The sequence below is a fragment of the Zeus faber genome (assembly GCF_960531495.2).
Source record: "Zeus faber genome assembly, chromosome: 21".
Taxonomy (NCBI): Eukaryota; Metazoa; Chordata; class Actinopteri; order Zeiformes; family Zeidae; genus Zeus; species Zeus faber.
The window spans coordinates 24,530,390-24,551,038 of NC_137208.1; the positions used below are offsets into that span (position 1 = coordinate 24,530,390).

At 41.9% G+C, this 20,649-nt stretch overlaps 1 protein-coding gene across 4 annotated transcripts in view; it reads right to left on the reverse strand.

The window, feature by feature from the left end:
* Window positions 1-5,386: 5,386 nt before the first annotated feature.
* Window positions 5,387-20,649, reverse strand: part of flncb (filamin C, gamma b (actin binding protein 280)) — a 106,617-nt gene continuing 91,354 nt past the window's right edge. For 3 of the 4 annotated variants that reach the window (XM_080022413.1, XM_080022412.1, XM_080022411.1), the window contains 10 exons: window positions 19,085-19,207; window positions 17,937-18,194; window positions 16,317-16,586; window positions 16,066-16,203; window positions 13,732-13,847; window positions 11,084-11,216; window positions 10,814-10,990; window positions 9,013-9,231; window positions 6,115-6,324; window positions 5,387-5,656 (listed from right to left, as the gene is read on the reverse strand). In XM_080022413.1, coding sequence (XP_079878539.1) covers window positions 5,469-5,656; window positions 6,115-6,324; window positions 9,013-9,231; window positions 10,814-10,990; window positions 11,084-11,216; window positions 13,732-13,847; window positions 16,066-16,203; window positions 16,317-16,586; window positions 17,937-18,194; window positions 19,085-19,207 — 1,832 coding nt within the window. In that variant the 3' untranslated portion in view covers window positions 5,387-5,468. The remainder of the gene's footprint in view (window positions 5,657-6,114; window positions 6,325-9,012; window positions 9,232-10,813; window positions 10,991-11,083; window positions 11,217-13,731; window positions 13,848-16,065; window positions 16,204-16,316; window positions 16,587-17,936; window positions 18,195-19,084; window positions 19,208-20,649) is intronic. The other variant, XM_080022414.1, reaches the window with a different exon arrangement.

A 20,649-nucleotide genomic window follows, 5' to 3' on the forward strand; every position in this document is an offset into this window, starting at 1 on the left:
ATCCTGTTTGAAGCCTCACAATGGCGAGGTACTGTTGATCAATTGTTAGGTGTCGTCAAAATGTGAACAGCATGATGAAGAGGACTGCTTAAATACCAATTCTAATTGAACCAGGAAATGTATTGGTCGATTCATGGATCAAACCTGTTGTGAATTGTGCCGCTCAGCTCCTTGTTAGAGAACAGCAAGTTGTGTAAAAAGTACTGAAACATTGAACAGTTGGACATTTGCATTCAAAAGTTAAGAGAAGGTCAAATTAAGTTCACCTGTAAAGGTTATAATGCATTTTAGGTTCATGCTGAAATTTCACCTGAAAGCTGAATATCCAAACTTTTTGTGAGTAGCGTGTGTGTGTGTGTGTGTGTGTGTGTGTGTGTGTGTGTGTGAGTGTGTGTGTGTGTGTGTGTGTGTGTGTGTGTATAAATATATATATATATATATATATATATATATAATTTTTTTATTTATTTATTGTTTTTTCCAGAACCTTGTCCTTCAGACATCTATCATTAATATATCCTCGGTCAGTCTGAAGTTCCCTGGTCAGTCTGACTAGTTCTATAAAAGCATCAAGCAAACTATGGCGCAAAAAGCGCTTTGCTATTCCTGTACAAGTCCTCTCTATGTATTTTTACCCCCACCCTAAAACTCTGCTACCCTCTAGTGGAAGTTTGGGTGAACATCCATTTAGACAGTTGTCATTCTGCGCCACAGTTTTGATGTGTGTAAGTATTTTTTTCTTCAAATGAGTAATTAGTAATTCAATATATTAGTATGAACAAAACAGAGATGTGTAGAGTGCTGCCCTGAAACTCAGCAAAAACATCCTTTCTATACAATGAAGTGGCACTTCAGCCCCCCACACTGACTGGAAGCCTTCTGCCACTGAACCCCACACGAATATAAATTCTGCAACCGAGATAATGGTCAAGATCATGGCCTTGGTGTGTGTGTGTGTGTCTGTGTGTGTGTGTGTGTGTGTGTGTGTGTGTGTGTGTGTGTGTGTGTCTGTGTGTGTGTGTGTGTGTGTGTGTGTGTGTGTGTGTGTGTGTGTGTGTGTGTCTGTGTGTGTGTGTGTGTGTGTGTGTGTGTGTGTGTGTGTGTGTGTGTGTGTGTGTGTGTGTGTGTGTGTGTGTGTGTCTGTGTGTGTGTGTGTGCATTCAAGAGTCGTGTTTCCAGTTCGGGCTCCTTCGCGACTTCCTCAATCATGTCTTTGATTTCCCATTAACTTGATGATTATTGTTCCTGAATTAAATGAACATTTTATTTTTATTTTAAGGAATAAAATAATGTATTTTTGATTAATAAAAATATTTCTTGCTTAATTTTCTACTTTATCAAGGGGAATTTGTTAGCTTTGCAGATGAGTTATACATGTTGTACATTGAGTGATTGAGTGATGAGTTGTACATTTGTTCATCTGATTTTTCAAAAGATGGTGTCAATAATAAAGAATGGAAAAGAATCATAACTTCATAAGAAGTACACTCATAGAAAACGTGTTGATCTTTCACATATTGAATGAATGAAAGATGATTGTTCTTTTTAGATGTGTTGCTCTCTGCTTCTAGATATGTAAAATACTAGAATGTGTCAAATGCAGAGAAGAGATTTCCCTCAGAGGGATTAAAAAAGTCTTGTGGATGCTCAATGGGGTGCTCAATTTAGTTCAATCAAGAGAGAGTAGATGGAATGAAAATAACACTGAAAAATAGTACTTCAATTATGGGACTAATTATAGGACTTGTCAACTAATTGAATGAATAACACAATGGAACTTTAAAATGTAGCTCTTTAGGAGAAGCATTAAGATAGATCTTCCCCCCAAAATAATTCCTACAATATTTAATGGAGAAGTACAAAATTGAACAATTTAAGGGGGGATGGACATACATTGGCAATACAGTATAGATAAACTGGCTCGAGGGCCGGATAGGTGCACAGAAATAAATATGTGTAGATATCCATAAATACATCAGATAGATGCTGAACACTCTGGCTGAATAGAAGCCATAAGAGAGATCTTTCCCCTAAAGAATTTGTTCCACCCAATTATAACCAAGGGTTGCATGGTGATAACAAAGAATATCTTATTGAATTGGCAATCCAATGTTAACATTTTCATGCATTTTCATTTGAGGAAACAACCTTTTATCGAGACATGGTATGGGAAAAGCACTGCAATGTTCTGGCGGCATGGGGCCAGAAAAATTATCTGCTGAATGATCTCACTGGTAAGTGCAATGCACTGTAATTGTCTGATGTGACCTGATGATGTGCAGTCACTTGTAAATCTGATTGGGTCATTACAGGAAGCTTAGGCTAAATATACATAAAGACATAAAAATGTGCCAAAACCCAATTCCTTTTTCAAGCCATTAATGGCAGTGATGTGAGTGAAGCCGCCTACGCATCAGTATTATGCTTTTCCATGTCGACCGTTTTCAGGCGACTGCACATGAAAACTCCCCAAAACTAGTGCATCATTTGTATTTAATATTTCACTACTATTCATGCCGAAGAGACATCAGTCTATTAGTATTAATAACTCTTAAGAATGTCCTTGACTGATGGCTGATGATGACGTTACATTTTCAAGTGTATTATTTGGCTCAGTGGTAAAATTTTAAATTCCAAGTTGTCATAATCACAACCATTTTTTGTCCCAGATGGATGGGTTGCCAAGAGGCAACATCAAACATTTTAAACACATCATAAAAGATACGATTTGTAGATGTACATTTTATTAACAGTTGTAAACTGTTAAAGGAGATAGGTTTTTTCATGGAAAAGTTACAGAATGTGCTCAGAAAATCAATTGCGCAACACATTGTTTTGGTTATTAAAATAGTGGTTTGAGCGTAGCTTTCTTGCTCTATGCCAATCCCAAGAGATAAGTCGGTCTGGTAGACAGTACTGTTTAATCAGACAAATTGTTGGAATATTCTGCTAAGAACACACTCCACTACTAGACATTATAAAAGGGTATGTATCTGTGTCTTGTCCAGAGACAAACTCAGATATTTTTATAATAAATGATGTTAAATGAAAGGACCTCTTCTCAAAGATGATTTTTTTTCCACCACATATTCATCAAATTCTGAGATCTCTGAAGTCTATTCCACTTATGGGGGGTATAAAATGAAAAAGTTGATGTCTGACCGACATCAACTTAGACTTTAAAATAATTGTATTTATTATGTATCGTGAAGTTAGTCACCTGGGCTCTACTGCTCATCACTCCCAGCGAAGTGTACAAAGGTGTACAAAGTACGTTAGACAGTAAAAGGATAAAAGATGCTCATGGGGTAGACAGGTCAGTGCAAGTAGGGTCCAGGTGTAGTCTGAGAAGAAGCGTCTAAAGAAATGGGTCTTCAGTCTGCGACGAAAGATGTGGAGCGATTCAGACGTTCTGACACACGAGGGGGCGCTCGTTCCACCATTGGGTCACCCGGGATGAGAATAGTCGCGACTGAGATGAATGACCATTGAGACCATGCAGTGGCGGAGGAGTGGAGGGAATAAGTCGGAGTCTGGAACCTGACTCGTGATTGGAGATATGGAGGAGCAGTTCGATGGGCAGCCTTGATCCGAGATGTGATGGTAAGCCAGCCGTGAAGTGATTGAAGCAGGGCAGTGACATGAGTGAATTTTGGTTGAAGGCTAGACGGGCTGCTGCATCCTGGATGTGCTGTAGAGGTCTGGTACAGGCAAGTAATCCAGCCAGAACAGCATTGCAGTAGACAAGATGGGAGATGACAAGAGCCTGAACCACAACTTGTGTCGCGTACCTCGTGAGTTATTGGCATATTCTTCAATGTTCTCTCAAACAAGGGAGAGTGTTTTTCCCATCTCTTCGGAGCGAGAGGGAAAACAAGAAAAGTACTGGTTGTGTTCACAATGCACTGTTTTCTCAATGCAAAAATCAAACAGACTACAAAGAGAACTCAAAACAAACTGTATTCAGACTCTCCTGCCGTGGTCTGAGCACGGATGAATCACAGAAACCTTAAGATAGATCTTTCCCCTAAAGAATTAGCTATATTTACGTTTTTCGTTTCATACTTAACTAAGGAAACTAAGGAAAATGAATTCAGTCTAAAACAAACTATTTTTCTCAGAGACTGTATCCCCTCTTTTTCTTCTACTTCCCATTCACTGTAGCTCTAGCTCTGTCTTGTCTCTACGTGATGTCACATTCAATTTTGCAGGCAAATAATATTTTTCAAGTGGGCATGGCTAATTGCATGACAAAAATCAGTAAGTAAAAAAAAGAAAATAATTTTTTCATCAAATTTCCACATCATATCCCACACGTTTATTCATTGGGGTTGCACACCTGAAAGTTGCTCTTTAAATAGGCCGACCCATTAGACTGTAGAAGTGAGACATCAGACAATCCTGTGAATGAGTGTGGTAGTGCAATTAAAAGCAAGTTGACTGAAAAATGATTTTACCGCCCCATGGAACTGTCTCATGTCTGACAACATGAAAAGTAGCTCTGAGTAGGTGCACAATTAGTTGTAAGCTACAATTTCATGTGCTGAATAAATATGGATTATTTCTACTTGATATAGTTTGAGGAAGAACACAGCACGTGGTGCCATTGGGACTGACTGAACACAACACATATAGGACTGAATTAAATTGCATTTTATTGTGTATTGTGTAAACAAAAGTACCCCCACAAAAACAATACTCTGGACCAAAGAAGTTTGTGTTAAAACCTTTTTTTATTATGCCCGCACAATCTTGCCAAAACAGACGATTCAAATATCAATCCTCGTAAAAACTTCATTACTTTGTCTTTTTTTTTGATCCATACAAAATCACTATAAAACAAAACTCTATAATATGTTTTCACTGTCGCATCTATGGGGGTGTTTTTCTGCCCCGACATCCGCGCGATATAAATCAGACAAACTCTCCTCCTTTGGTTAAAAACAATAAAATAAAAGATGGCCACAAAACAGGGGGGTGGGTCGAAAAAGACAAATATTTCTGTTGAAGAAAATAACAGCACATAATAAATAAAACAAACAAAAAGTAAAAGAAAAGCTTTCAGAATCTGTCTGTGACGTACAGTTTTAACGCACAACTTGTCCCCCTGATCGCCTGCTTTTTTCCCCCCCAACCACAGCTTTTTGGGGGGACTCTTTGGACATCTAGCCTGAATGTAAAAAAATTGTCTGAACATCACTCTCTCTCCTGCTTTTCTCATTACCATACTATGCATGATTCATATTCTATCAAAAATCCCTCCGTAAAATCTCAACGTCCAAGACTTGAAAAGCATCAGTGAGAAATTTCAGGCTGTGTGTGTGTGTGTGTGTGTGTGTGTGTGTGTGTGTGTGTGTGTGTGTGTGTGTGTGTGTGTGTGTGTGTGTGTGTGTGTGTGTGTGTGTGTGTGTGTGTGTGTGTGTGTGTGTGTGTGTGTGTGTGTGTGTGTGTGTACAGCGGAGGTGGTTTTAAGGGACGGTGACCTGAAACGGGCTCCCGGGGACGTTCTCGTCCCCCCACTTGATGATGAGGATGTAGCTGCCCTGCTCCTTCACTGTGTAGGTGACGTTGTACATGCGGTTGCCCATGTGTTTGACGTAAACCTCCTCACATGGCGTCTTGGGCCCGTGCACACCCACCATCAGCATGTTGGTGCCTGGGGGAAAAGAGGAAAAAAAGGTAAGGTGCCTTTACATCGTATGTATGAGTGCACATAAACCTGTATGTATGTATAAGATAAGATAGAACTTTATTGATCCCTCTGATGATTGAAAATAAGGGAAATTAAAAAACCAAAAGCCCCCCTCTTGGGATGGCGCCCTCGGCGGCCACCTATGTTGACTATGGGAAGCTCTGGATTCGTCGAGACCACTACCACCAACCTATTTTTTATTTTTGAAAATTTGAAAATGAAGGACATTTCTGGGGAAAGTGGAACAGCTGGAAGAAGGGTTAAATGCGGGAGAATCTAGGGAAAACCAGGAGGGTTGATAGCTACGACATACAGTATAAGTATATGTTTCCTGTATTTTATATACATTGTTGGCTGTCATGTGAAAATGTCCCTTATTACAATTTCAGAATATAGTCATTGCTACTGCATGGAGACCTCACCTGCTTTGCTGCAGTCCACTGTGAAGGCATTCTTCTGGCCCACAAAGGCCTTGGACAGACCCACCCCCCTTGAGACCACCTTGCTCGGTTCAGAGGAGAACTTGGGCATGGCTCCGGTGAAGGCGGCACCCATCGGCGAGGACTTGGTGACAGTTTCCACGAGCACTGACGATGTCTCATGAAGGCTGTGTCCACCGGATAGACGGGCTCCTGGTACCGGGAGGGAGGGGGCACAGAATTTAATTTTAAATGACATGATATATTCAGAGTGAGACAGAATACGTGAATTTTCAGTCTTTTTGGACTCTTTTCCCCTCCTTTGTTGGAGACATCTTTATACACACTGCGTTCCAAATTATTATGCAAACTGGATTTGAGTGTCCTAAACATTTAATTTTTTGTTTTTCAATTAAACTCATGGATGGTATTGTGTCTCAGGGCTCTTTGGATCACTGAAATCAATCTCAGACACCTCAGATAATTAGTTTGCCAGGTGAGCCCAATTAAAGGGCAACTACTTAAGAAGGACGTTCCACATTATTAAGCAGGCCACAGGTTTCAAGCAATATGGGAAAGAAAAATAATCTCTCTGCTGCCGAAAAGCATCAAATAGTGAAATGCCTTGTACAAGGTATGAAAACATTACACGAAAACTTTAGCGTGATCATCGTACTGTGAAGATATTTGTGGCTGATTCAGAGCACAGGCGGGTTTGTGCAGATAAAGGCAGAATGAGGAAGGTTTCTGCCAGACAAATTCATCGGATTAAGAGAGCAGCTGCTACAATACCATTGCAAAGCAGCAAACAGGTATTTGAAGCTGCTGGTGCCTCTAGAGTCCCTCAAACCTCAAGTTGTAGGATCCTCAAGAGCCTTGCCTACTATTAGGCCACCCCTAAGCAATGCTCACAAGCAGAAACGGTTGCAGTGGGCCCAGAAATACATGAAGACTAATTTTCAAACAGTCTTGTTTACTGATGAGTGGCGTGCAACCCTGGATGGTCCAGATGGATGGAGTAGTGGATGGTTAGTGGATGGCCACCATGTCCCAACAAGGCTGTGATGTCAGCAAGGAGGTGGTGGAGTCATGTTTTGGGCTGGAATCCTGGGGAGAGAGCTGGTCGGCCCCTTTAGGGTCCCTGAAGGTGTGAAAATGAACTCGGCAAAGTATATAGCGTTTCTGACTGACCACTTTCTTCCATGGTACAAGAAGAAGAGCCGTGCCTTCAGTAGCAAAATCATCTTCATGCTGCAAAGAATACCTCTGTGTCATTGGCTGCTATGGGCATAAAAGGAGAGAAACTCATGATGTGACCCCCATCCTCCCCTGCCCTCAACCCTATTGAGAACCTTTGGAGCATCCTCAAGCAAAACATCTGAGGGTGGGAGGCAGTTGGCATCAAAACAGCAGCTCTGGGAGGCTGTTCTGACATCCTGCAAAGAGATTCAAGCAGAAACTCTCCAAAAACTCACAAGTTCAATGTATGCAAGAATCGTGAAGGTGATATCAAAGAAGGGTCCTATGTTAACATGTAACTTGGCCTGTTAAGATGTTTTTGATTGAAATAGCTTTTGATTTCAGTAAATATGACCTCCTAATGCTGCAATTTCAACAAATGACCATTTTCAGTCCTTTCCAACCTATAAAATGTTTAGAAACTCTGTTGTGCATAATAATTTGGAACAGTGCATTTTGAGTTTTTTATTTTTGAAAAAAATACTGTTATCATTGGGAGGTTTGTTCAATAACATTCGAATAATACCCTAACGGTTGATGACTTGAAAATTATACTGACTGTCATTTGCATTGACTATTTAGGAAAATCAGAGAAAAATATCATTTGCATAATAATTTGGAACGCGGTGTATAAATGAGGCTGTCATACAACTCGACACGCTTCCACGCCCTTATGAGCCAGCCTATTAAGCCAATCCCTCTTGCCCTAACTGCTTTACTTCCTACTTTGCCGCCTGCTTTGCTTACTGTGTTGCTGCTTGGTGTTGGGCTCTACTCTGCTATCCAATGGGGTGATTCAAGTTCAACACTCCAATATTTCTAGCTCATTAAGCATGTCTATGTTTTCTGTACACCTCGCTGGGAGTGGTGAGCAGTAGAGCCAAGACACCCAAACTGAAACAATGCTGAATAAATATAGAGTTGTCCGTCAGAAAAGTATTTATGTATAAGTTCATTGTGAGCCATCACATGTTGTGTTTAGAGAGACTCATGGATCAACTTATGGCCAAAACATGTCGTTCATCATGGATGTCTATTTGTCTAGGATTTAGGATTAGGACTGAAACGTTGCTTTGGTTCCCAACGGGGTTGCCATGGTTATCGGTGTTACCGGTGTTACATGGTGTTCTAGCATACACCGATTACATTACTTGCACACCAAGTAAAAATCCACCGTGTGGTTTTTTTTCTTTGTAGAAATAAAATAAAAATCGAATTTATTGTCGCATTTCAGTGCCAATGTTTATCAAATAAAAAAACTCAAATTTGTAAAATATGTAATATTTTATTTTATATTTTATAAAATAAAATATGCATGTTATCAATTAAAAGTCAAAAGTTAAAGTGGCTGCTTGTGTGCGCACAGCAGAGTCGCAGAGCACAGTCTGCTTATTACGGGAGGAGAGGAGAGAAAACTATAGGAGACCTTAGATCAGGAATATCCCTCCATCCGTAATTAGTGCCCATACATAAGTCCGGTGCCATGAGTCATGACCGGTTGTCATGGGTTTATTAACCGGTGGGAAAAATTCCTCACCGTGGCATCCCTAGTTCCCAACAAAACGTTTAATGGCAAATTAAGAAATTAAATGCAATCCTACCCAGATCGGATTATAGAGAAAATTATACCGACAGAAGGGGTGACTAAATCGGGCCCCCTACCTGAGACTTTCGCTTTGAAGGGACTGCCCACGATGTGCTGTGGCCCCCCATACTTGATGGAGATGAGGTAGCTCCCCGGGGCCATGGGGGTGTAGGTGACTTTGTATCCCTCGGGGCACTCCTGGCAGTCCATCTTCACCTTGGAGGGCCCGTCGATGGTCACCGACAGCGCGCCCGACCCTGCGTTGCATGTGTTGACCACAAACTCTGATGCCACGCCTAGTGGATTGGGGTAAACAGAGGAATCATTTCTGTTAAAATAACTGGTAGTTTCGCGTACCGGTGGCGCTTTCAGGGACCTCCAGCACAGAGACACAGACAAGGGGTTGTAGAGACACCAGTTTATTGTCGAAAGTGGGCTAGTTGGAATAAGCCCAGAGGCAGATGGACATATGTCATGACAAGGCGTCTTCTCTTGAATGTGTGTGGTGATGGGGGTTTTACCTGTTGCTCGTTAGACCAACCAACGGGCAACAGGTAGGCAGCCACTCGGATCCTGTGCCCCAATTACCTATACCTGTCACGTGGTATGCTGAGTGGACCCAGGTGCGGAGAACGAGGCAGAGGCAGAGATGAGGTGGCAAAAATAATGGTTTACTTGTAACAAGCGCCCAACAAAGGGAAGCCACAAATAAATCGCAGATGGGACTCCAAAAAACAATTGAACTTTTCAAAAAAAAAAAACGGTCAAAAGACAAGTAAGAATTTCGTAGGCTTGGAAACGAGAGCTTTGTCAGGAGTCTAGAAAAACTCAAGGCTGAGCACGGAAGGACACAAAATACAGGGTATAAATAGGAAAGACAAAAAGAGACACAGGTGAAACATATGACATAATGAGGCTGGGTAATCAGAAACAGAAACAGGTGAAACAATGCAGCATTGATGAGGCAGTACTGGCGGCATCTAGTGGCCAATGCCGGAAGGACCCGGGCGAACCCTGACAATACCCAGGACAAGTGTGGCTGCTCAAACCACACCATCCCCACACCACATAACATATTCAGGTATTGTGGTTTCAAGATGTTTAGAGTGTGGCAAAATAACTCGAAATCTTTGACAAACAGCATGACAAGCAAATGTTTCCGCTGGTAACAACAAAGAAACTATTGGGAAAGCATAACAAAATGAATTTTCACTCATCGCTATAAGAACATATTACTAATTCACTGTTTGATTAAACTACGGTGTAATACAGCATAATACAACTTGCTGCTTTAGAAGGTAGATTTGTATCAAGTTTCGAGTTTCCAGATAGTGATAACACCTCATTAGAACAACTGCAGTTCAAAGGGCTATAAGTGCAGCAGGATCAAGAATTCCAGGTATTTGTAATAGTTTGAATAACTGATGATAATAATTGATGATCTACCTGTTATGAATCCTCCCTGATCTCCCAGCATTTATATTTGTTTTCATGTTTTATTTTCATCTGGTCATTTCCTCATGCCATGTCACTAACCTCCATGTCATTTTGGATCTGCCAGATAAGTTTGCCTTCTCTGATCGCCTGGTTTTGACCCCTGCCTGTTTTTTGGAATAAATCTTGAAGACTTCTTACCTGACTGTTTTTGTGCCGTGCTTATTGGTTCATTCTTAGTCAGTGAGCATAACACTACCAATCCTTTGCTAGTAGAACATAAATAAATTAAGCCCGTTGAAGCCAGGTTGAATACTGAGAATGTAATCTTACCCAGAGGTTCCCAATCTTTCTCCTCATCTTGATACATACTTTTGATTTGTTTTACAAATGACTTACAAATGCCTCTGTTTTAAGAAACAGGGATGAAGAAAACACTCCTACCTGTGGATCCTCCTTCCAGGCCTGGTCCGAAGGCCGACACCATCCCTGGGTCGCCCACCTGCCCTGGCTCCCCTACGCGGATGTTGAAGGGGCTTCCCGGCACGTGGCTTCCATTGAAGCGCACGTCGATGGAGTGGACGCCATTCTCTCGCGGCATGAAACGGATGGCGTGCTGTTCTGTAGGAAGGAACAAATTTGTCTCCTTCAAAGCGCCATTTCCTCAAAAAGCCAGTGTGGGGTTTTTTGTTTTTTTTATTTACTTGAACTAACCGCTGTCCAACTCTGTGACGTAGCACTCCTCTATGGCTCCGGACGGGGTGTGGACCTTGGCGTCGATCAGTCCCCGTGCTCCGTTCAGCTGCACTGAGAATGAGGCCTCCTGCCCCACCTTCAGACCCATCTCCTGATGGAAAACGGGGGGTGAGGCATAAGACATGGAGGACAGAAGGGAGGGAAACTGGTTGACAGGGGTCTCCAACACTGTCTCCTACACTGTCTTCTATGTTGTCTCAGAGCTCCTACTCTGTCTCCCAGCTCATAGACTTTCTCCTACTCTGTCTCCTAGCTCCTACGTTGTCTCCAAGCTGCTAATCTGTCTCCTAGCTCCTATACTGTCTCCGAGCTCCTATACTGACTCCTAGCTTCTACAGTCTCCTAGCTCCTACACAGTCTCTTACATTATCTCCTAGCTCCTACTCTGTCCCCTACATTGTCTCCTTGCTCATATTGTCTCCTAGCTTCTACAATGTCCCCTACACTGTCTCCTACACAGTCTCCTGCGTTGTCTCCACGATGCTAATCGGTCTCCTAGCTCCTAGACCTTCTCCGACACTGTTTCCTACATTATCTCCCAGCTCTTATACTGTCTACGTTGTCTCCTAGCACCTACTCTGTCTCCAAGCTACTACACTGTCTCATACATTATTTCCTACTGTCTCTTAGCTCCCAGACTGTCTCCTGTGTCTTCTAGCTCAGTGGTTCTCAAACTTTCTTTAGTAGTGTACCTCTTCTAAGATCTTTAGGAGTACCCCCTTCACTAACATTTGGAGAAAAATACAATTTACAAATGATGTACTGTATAGGTGTTTGGCCCCATTTGAGAAACACTGTCCTAGCTCATAGACTTTCTCCTACATTATCTCCTATTCTGTCTCTTAGCTCCCAGATTGTCTCCTAGCTTCTACTCTGTGTCCTAGCTCTTACACTGTCTCCTACATTGTCTTCTAGCTCCTACACTGTCTCCTAGCTTCTACTCTGTCTCATAGCTCTTCAACTGTCTCCTACATTGTCTCCTAGCTGCTTCTGTCTCCTTGCCCCTAGACTGTCTCCTACACTGTCTATGACCAAAGCGGGCATGGTTTTCCCTGTTTGGATTTGGAGAATAATTACATATTTGACAGCAGGCCATTGTCTTCAATAAACTACTAAATAAAACTGTTGAAGATAGAAAATATATATTATTACTATTATTAAAAAGATACACTCGTTTATTTCCAAAAATTCCAGTAAATTTTTGTTAAATAAGACATATCAGCTCTTTTTCTATTTAGAAACCCTCTAGCCCCAGGCCCTACCTCTGAAGTTTGGTAGAGATGACAGTGTGTATATATAGAAAGTAAGTAAAGATAGAAAGTCAATACATAAGCAGTATGAAGCTGGGAGCGCTGAAATACAATCTTAGATTACCCTTGAGGACAAACCCCCATGCCCCATTCAACCACAATGAGCAGAGTCCAAATTTACAATGCTAATCCCTGTATATTTACACACACACACACACACACACACACACACACACACACACACACACACACACACACACACACACACACACACACACACACACACACACACACACACACATACACACACACACAGATATAGATCTCAGGGCAGCAAATTGAAATGGCACCTCAAATATAGAATATGTCACATCAGGGGGGTTTAATATGGAGGAATTTGCAGCTGATGAGAAGGAGACATTTTTATCTGCGGTGACTATAAAAAGGATTTCAGTCTCTGGTAAGGTCCTTATCTGGTTGTCCTCTATGGGGGATTCTGTGTGTGGGTGTGTGTGTGTGTGCATGTGTGCCTGTGGCAGTGTTTCCCTTTTTTCTACATAACCACATTTTTTTAAATTAAATAATCCCACGGCACACCAATATCCTGTTCAAAGCGAACAAATCTTTAAAATTATTTCCTGAAAAAGTGGGCGAGTGAGTAAATGTTCAATTCAAAAACTGAAAATAATTACTGCAGATCAAAAAACAAAAACACGAGCCATTTCGCACAATTCATATTGAATGTTACTGATTTGTTCTTTGCATTACACTTAAATAAATAGCTTTGACAGGATAAAATGATTCTTGTGAGAGATGGAACTCTCACAGCTCAGAGCCGACTGACCATTCTCACAGCCGTTCGTCAGAAATCCTCCCTCACTCAGCGGGCTTTACACTTACAGAATCCAAACAAAATAAAAATAGGAAAGTCAAATGACTCATTTTACTGAATGACTCAAAAATGAATGATAAAAAAAGAGTCAAACCTTTCATCACTACGTATAGTCGTTACTTTCAGAGTGAAAAAATGTTCTCATTAACACAAAGTTGGTATTCCGGCTTAAACTGATGAATTTGATTAATTATTACAGCCTTGCAATCTTGCAACACATTAAGATAATTTCCATTAATAAATTTTTTTAAGTGGAATTTGAAATATTTTCATGCTACACTTGGCAAGCTCTCACGGCACATTAGTGTGCCACGTCACAGTGGTTGAAAAACACTGCCATAGGGATCCATGAAGGAAAAAGAGGTTCCTCAGCCAATAATAGTCGGCATAAAAAAGTTTGGGAACTGTTATGCTCATGCATTTGAATCATTAAAAAGCTTTGTAAAATTGACAAGGCAACTTGCCTGCAGGCTGGTGATGGTGAGGCGGCGGGCATCGCCAGACAGCGTAGCGATGGGAACGATGAAGGGGGAGTCCGGGATGTGTTCGTCATTGAACTTAATGGACACCTCGTAGTCCCCTGGAGGGTGAGACAAGTCCTTAATTATTAATTATGTAAACAGGGAATGTCATGGGTTTGTCCAAATGTATTTTTATTTTTTTGTAGTGCAAAATAATGAATTAAAGGTTATATACTGCTTTTACTGCCTTAAAAATAACATTTCTGTCTATAAAGATCCCTTTTAACAACATCTAAAGTGAGCGACCCATTTATTCTCAATGTAGAAACCTTTAGTTTTATTTTTGGCTTACTGACACAAGAAATGAAACTGCTCAGGTGTCAAAAGCCAGCATTTGGGATTGATAGGATACCCGATACAATCGTTGCAATTTTGTCAATAACATAAAAGAAGATGAATCTATTGACATCCCTAATACGCGTATTTTCGCGACTATAAGGCGCATATAAACGTCTTTTTTTTCCCTCAAAATGTGCGGCGCGCCCTATAGTGCGGTGCGCCCTATGTGTGTTGTTACTGCGGACGTTGTTGAGACCACCATGAGAACGTTAAAGGGGGAAGTGTGGGCGTGGATTGTGTATAAAAGAACAGGTATGTGCTTTATGCAGAACATTGTTGTCTTAACAACCCTTAAAATGGCAAAGAGACACGCCTATGAAGCACAGTTTAAACTGAAAGCTATCAGCTACGCAGAGGAACATGGAAATCGAGCAGCCGCGAGAGAATTCAAGATTAATGAATCGATGGTTTGCAAGTGGAGGAAGATGGAAAACGAACTCCGACAGGTGAAGAAGACGCAGCTGAGTTTCCGCGGACATAAGGCGAGGTGGCCCGAGTTGGAGGAAAGACTCGAGCGGTGGATCATCGAGCAAAGAACGAGTGGGGCGAGCGTTTCGACGGTCACTGTTCGACTAAAAGCAGTAACGCTAGCGGAAGAAATGAAAATTGAACATTTTCAAGGAGGTCCGTCGTGGTGCTTTCGTTTTATGAAACGGTGCCATTTTTCCATCCGGACCAGGACTACAGTAGCGCAGCAACGTCCAGCGGATTATAATGAAAAGCTGGCGAGCTTCCACTCCTACTGCAGCAAACACATCGCCGACAAACGCATCCAGCCAAGCCACATCACCAACATGGACGAGGTGCCGCTCACTTTCGACATCCCGGTGAATCACACGGTGGAGAAGAAGGGGACCAGCACGGTAGCGATACGCACAACGGGGTATGAAAAGGCGTCGTTTACTGTTGTGCTTGGCTGCCACGCAAATGGACAGAAACTGCCGCCTATGGTGATTTTTAAGAGAAAGACTTTGCCTAAGAGACTTTTCCAGCTGGAGTCGTTATTAAGGCAAATGAAAAGAGCTGGATGGATGAGGAGATGATGAAAGAGTGGCTGAGGGAGGTGTATGTAAGGAGACCAGGTGGTTTTTTCCACGCATCACCATCGCTGTTAATCTGTGACTCCATGCGTGCCCATCTCACAGCCGATGTGAAAAACAAGGTGAAACAAATGAACGCTGTGCTTGCTGTTATTCCGGGAGGTCTGACAAAGGAACTTCAACCGCTCGACATCGGTGTGAACCGGCCGTTCAAAGTAAGGCTGCGAGCGGCGTGGGAGCGATGGATGACCGACAGAGACCACAGTTTCACGAAAAGTGGAAGGCAGCGCCGGGCAAGTTACGCCACAGTTTGCGGATCGATTGTAGATGCTTGGGCTAACCTGTCTGCTGGCACTGTTGTTCGAGCTTTCGCAAAAGCCGGCATCATTTCCGAGGAGCCGCACGGCACGGAAAGTGACTCTGACAGCGAAGAAGGGGAAACTGGCATGTCTGATTTAGCGCAGCTGTTTAATTCAGAAACAGAGGATGATGACTTCGATGGGTTTGATTAATACTTTGTAATAAATACATGAATAAAGCACAAACATACTCAGTTTTGCTCCCGCTCTATTTTTAAATACGCAGTAGAGGTATTTAAACGTAGCAGAGGATATGTACCGGTATATAAAACCCGCGCCCTATAATCCGGTGCGCCTTATGTGTGTGTTAAATACAGTCTCAGTTAATGGCACACATAACTGAGACTGCGCCTTTTAGTACGGTGGTTATATATATATAAATCAATATATCATCTATATAGTATTATCTTTACATGCTCTACTTTTCCTATATTGGGAAAAAAGGTAAAGTACAAAAGGCGGTTAGGTATAAGTAGTACAATTGTAACATTTTATATGCTAATATATATATATATATATTTTATATATATATAGTATACCAGGCTCCTGGACAATATAGGCCACTCCACAGGAGCCATCTTTCCTGTCCTCAAAGCTGATCTCAGCCTTGCTGGGGCCCTCCACAGCGATGGACAGCCCCCCGGCCCCAGCCTCTCTGGTCCAGATGCTGAACTCAGCTGCGAAGGGAGACACAAATGCAAAAGGTTTACTACGGCCCACCGTGGCCTAACCCAGTACTGCGTTTTCAAATTTCAAGAGACAAAATAATGAGCTAAAGCCTCTGACCCACCTGGTATCCCCGCCACGCCACGGTCCAGTCCTGTACCACCGGCCCGCACTTTGTGGGACCCGCCCTCTCCGAGGGGTCCCACAGTGAACTGGAAGGGGCTCCCGGGCACATGCTGCTCCCGGTACTTGACGTTGACGGTGTGCGGCCCCATCTCCTGGGGGACGAACCGGACGCTGTAGGTGCTGTCCTCCCCCCTGATGATCTCGGCATCCTCGGTCTTACCGGCAGGGCTCGTCACCTGAGCCGTCATCTCCTGGCCCCCCGTCTCACCTGAGGTGGGGAGGGAGAATTCAGAAGGAGGAACAACCACACGAGGAGAAGGAAGAGAAAAACTATATTGATTGCCTTTTTTTAGTGTTGATGCCACACTAAGGTTAGGAAGGTTGAATCCAGATACCATGCAGTCCGACAAAAACTGCATATCTCACAACAAGCAAACCTTCATTAGTGAGATTTATATATATATATTTATATATATATATATATATACTGTATATATACTGTATATACAAATATACACCAAAAATGTATATAGTGATTGAATAACAAACAAAATATAAAAATAAATTGCAATTAAACTACAAATAATACTTCAATTTTATTAATTGGAAAATAAATTAAAACTGGCATGCAGTCCCAGACCTAACTGACCATAAAAAAAATATATATTTTAAATAATTTGAAATTGAAATAGAAAGGACCCTAGTTCCCAAAATGGCATGCAGTTCATATAGTTTGTTCCTATAGTTGACCTCAGTTTGGGAACCCCTGGTCACACACACACACACACACACACACACACACACACACACACACACACACACACACACACACACACACACACACACACACACACACAAACACACACACATGCAGTTTCTGCAGGTTTAGACAAATTCAATTCAAATTTTAAGAACTTTTTAAGACTATTATTAAAGCAATTTAAGACCTATTTCACATTCAACATGACAAAAAAAAGGTCACAAATTACAGTTTTCCAAGTTCCCGTGAGCAGCATCACTTCCGACACAAATAACAGTTTTCCAAGTTCCCGTGAACGCATCTTCCTGCTTGGGAGCGCTTTCAACTGAAGAGCCGTGTCCGCGTCTTCTCACGTTATACCAGAAAACATGTCCACCAGTTAATCAATCACAGATAGCGTTGTTCTCTCGGACAGATAAAAAAATATAAATAAAAAAATGCAAAAATGGGTCGTCCCCCTACAATAAAAAAGAACTCTTCAGATCTGGACGAGTCACCCAAATTGACGTGAAAAATAACTCCATAATCCAATCAATTTTAAGGACTGTCAAAATCGTATTTAACACATTTTAAGGCCTAAAATTGACAGCATTGGATTTTAGACTTTTTAAGACTTTTTAAGGACCCCCGGAAACCCTGACACACACACACACACACACACACACACACACAAACACACACACATGGACACAAAAGTATAAGTAAAACCTATGTTATTATGTATTAATAAAACTTATAAATAAAAACAATATCAACCATACAATGCACAGCAGCGCAAAGAAAACATCTTTAGTTGTTGAGGAACACTTGGAACACACAACCACATGCACAAACACACACACACACACACACACACACCCTCTTGCAGCGGCTGCTGCCGGGCCGCCTGCATCCCTCCGAACCCCGCCAGGGTCTCCCGGCCCAGGAAGTCTCCGAACACATCCCTGAAGGGGTCTCCGCCCACCTGGGTGCTCTCCTCCACACGCACCTCCCTCTTGGTCTCCCCCCCGCGGGTCTTGCTGATCTCCGTGCGCTCCGTGCGTGTGTACGTGTGGCTGCTGCGGGCAAACGTGCGGGTCACCCGCTCTTGGGCAGACACCATCTGAAACCAGTTTCCTGCGCAGGTGTGTGTGTGTGTGTATGTGTTTTAGTAGGGTGGGCAAGTGTGGAGGAGTGGGAAATAAGGAGGACAAAATAAAAGCCCAGAAAGAAAGGGAAAAAGGTAAAGAATATAAGGAGGGGAAAAGATATGGGTGCCTTGGAGAACCGGGTGATAAGTCAATATTGCATTGACAGCCGAGCGCCAGAATTAATTTTAAAGTGTTTGTTGGCACTGCAACCCATAAATAATGTATATTTTCCACAAATTAGCTTATCTCGTAAATAACGTATGAAATTGTTATAAGGTTTTAAACAAATTAATAAACATGTATACAGTGCATATTTAGCTTGACCTTTTACACAATGCTTTTAGTGATAAATGCTTTTAAATCAATGAAAAACATTGTTATTATTTGTAAACTAACTTTTTGGGGCAATTTTAATTTGTTGTCATTATTATTTGTAAACAACAAAATGTAAACGTGCTGCTTCCCTTTTTGGTAAATATAATTCACCAATACGAGGAGACAGTTCATTCTCAAACAAACAAACAATGAGACTGATAGCAGTCAGCTGACGTTATAGAAAAAAATTGTGAGCGATACGATAATTAAGGAGTGAAGAATTTATAAAAAACAAATAAAATAAAAGTTTGTTTGGGGTCCAATGTTGATACTTTACTTCAGCGTGTTTATACCAGCAAACTTTTATTAAGATGGATTTGATTATTTTCGGCCGACCAATTCTCCGCTATCGCCCCGCCCCGGCCCTCGCGGTGTCGGCGAAGAGTAAATGCAGCGATGTGGGGAACATAGGACAGGATAGTTGGGATCATAAGACTTACAGTAGATGGAACGACAACAACAAGAAATTACGCCCTCCATCTTTCAGTTCATGTCGCCCACCTGGTATTTTGAGGTTGAGGTCGCAGGTGCTGCCCACGGAGGCAATGGACGGAGCCTGCCTCTTCCTTGTGATGCTCTCCTTCATCCTGCCCTCACCAAACACCTTCACCGTGAATGGACTTCCTGTCAGTTTTTTGAGTATTAAAACATGTTATCCGGGTAAAATAATCTAAGCTATGACCCAGCACTTGTCGGCTGGGTCCAGCTTTAGAATGGAAGTTTGGTTGGAACAGGACAATAGATGTTCCTCACTTCAATACAAGGACTGTTTTTGAAGTTATGTTGTTGAGTCAGGCTAGTAGCAACATGTTGAAACGAGTTCTAAATACTCTCTTTATTGATAATTGATAGCTTAGATTCAACCACATAGTGTTTCTTGGATGCACCTGAGCGGGACATTTCAATGTCTTTGTATTTCAGTCTAAAGTATACTTTTGATGGCTGATTTGTGAAAGTGTCGGAGGTCAATGAATATCAATGTCTAACAATCTCAGTTTGTTATAAAAAGCTTCAGCTACAGCAGCAAAAAGCAGTAGTAGCAGTAAAAGCTACAGTAGATTCTAGTGGAAGTCGGTTGTCAGTATATGGGGTTATATCAAGGAAAGGAACACGTGGTCAAAACAGTTCTCCAAAATGTTCATATCAGTTGCTTCAGTTTTTGTGGTTAATTATATTCAAGCCCGTGGTCCTCATGATCAATCCCACATGACCTGCATGACTACCCTCACATGACCCACAGGACAAGAAACTTGCTGACATGTTAAAGTGAGCCATAAGTGGTAACTATTAACCCCCATATAACAAAATTCCTGATTACATGTAGTTTTCAGCTATAAGCCCATCAATATTCAAGTTGTGTGTATTAAAAAACCATTAAAAAAAAATATACGCTAGGAAATCTCAAAAATACTGGTGTCAAGGAAAAGGGCAGAAGAAATGATTACTCTGCAGAACATCCCCGAAAAAAGACACCAATATTTCAGAGACCTCAAAGAATTCCCTGAAAAATAGGTGCATCCCAAAGATTGACTGGTTCCTTGGGATACATCCCAAAAGACTGTGATTGGCTCTTTGTACCGAAAGGGGCAGGGCTGGTTCTAGAAGTTTATATAAGGAGGACTAAAAGTACAGTTCGCCCATCGGCTTCCGGACCCTTCTCACTTTTTATTGCTGTACTTGACTCTCAGATGCACAATAAACCTCTTTGCATTGGACTCTGCAAGGTTCCTGTGTTTTTCTTCCAAGTTTTGAGACCTGAACAGAAAAAGTGTCATCCAGAGATCCAGACTTTTTCCTGGCCCAGGTCTGGACCTTTTTGGTCATGACAAACCAGGAGAGAAGGACGACCAAGACCGATGCCCGGATCCTGTGGGGGACCAGCCTGCACCTCAGAAACACGACTGGTCACCACATTTAAAGGTTAACAGAGCCTTTTTTTTCTTCTGCAAATTTGCAGGAGTGCAGGACTCCACCCAGGGTGCAGGTATTAGAAAAGTATTTTCTCCAATGAACCTAAATTATTGACCTAGTTTAAAGATCACTGTGATCATAAACTGAATCAGAAA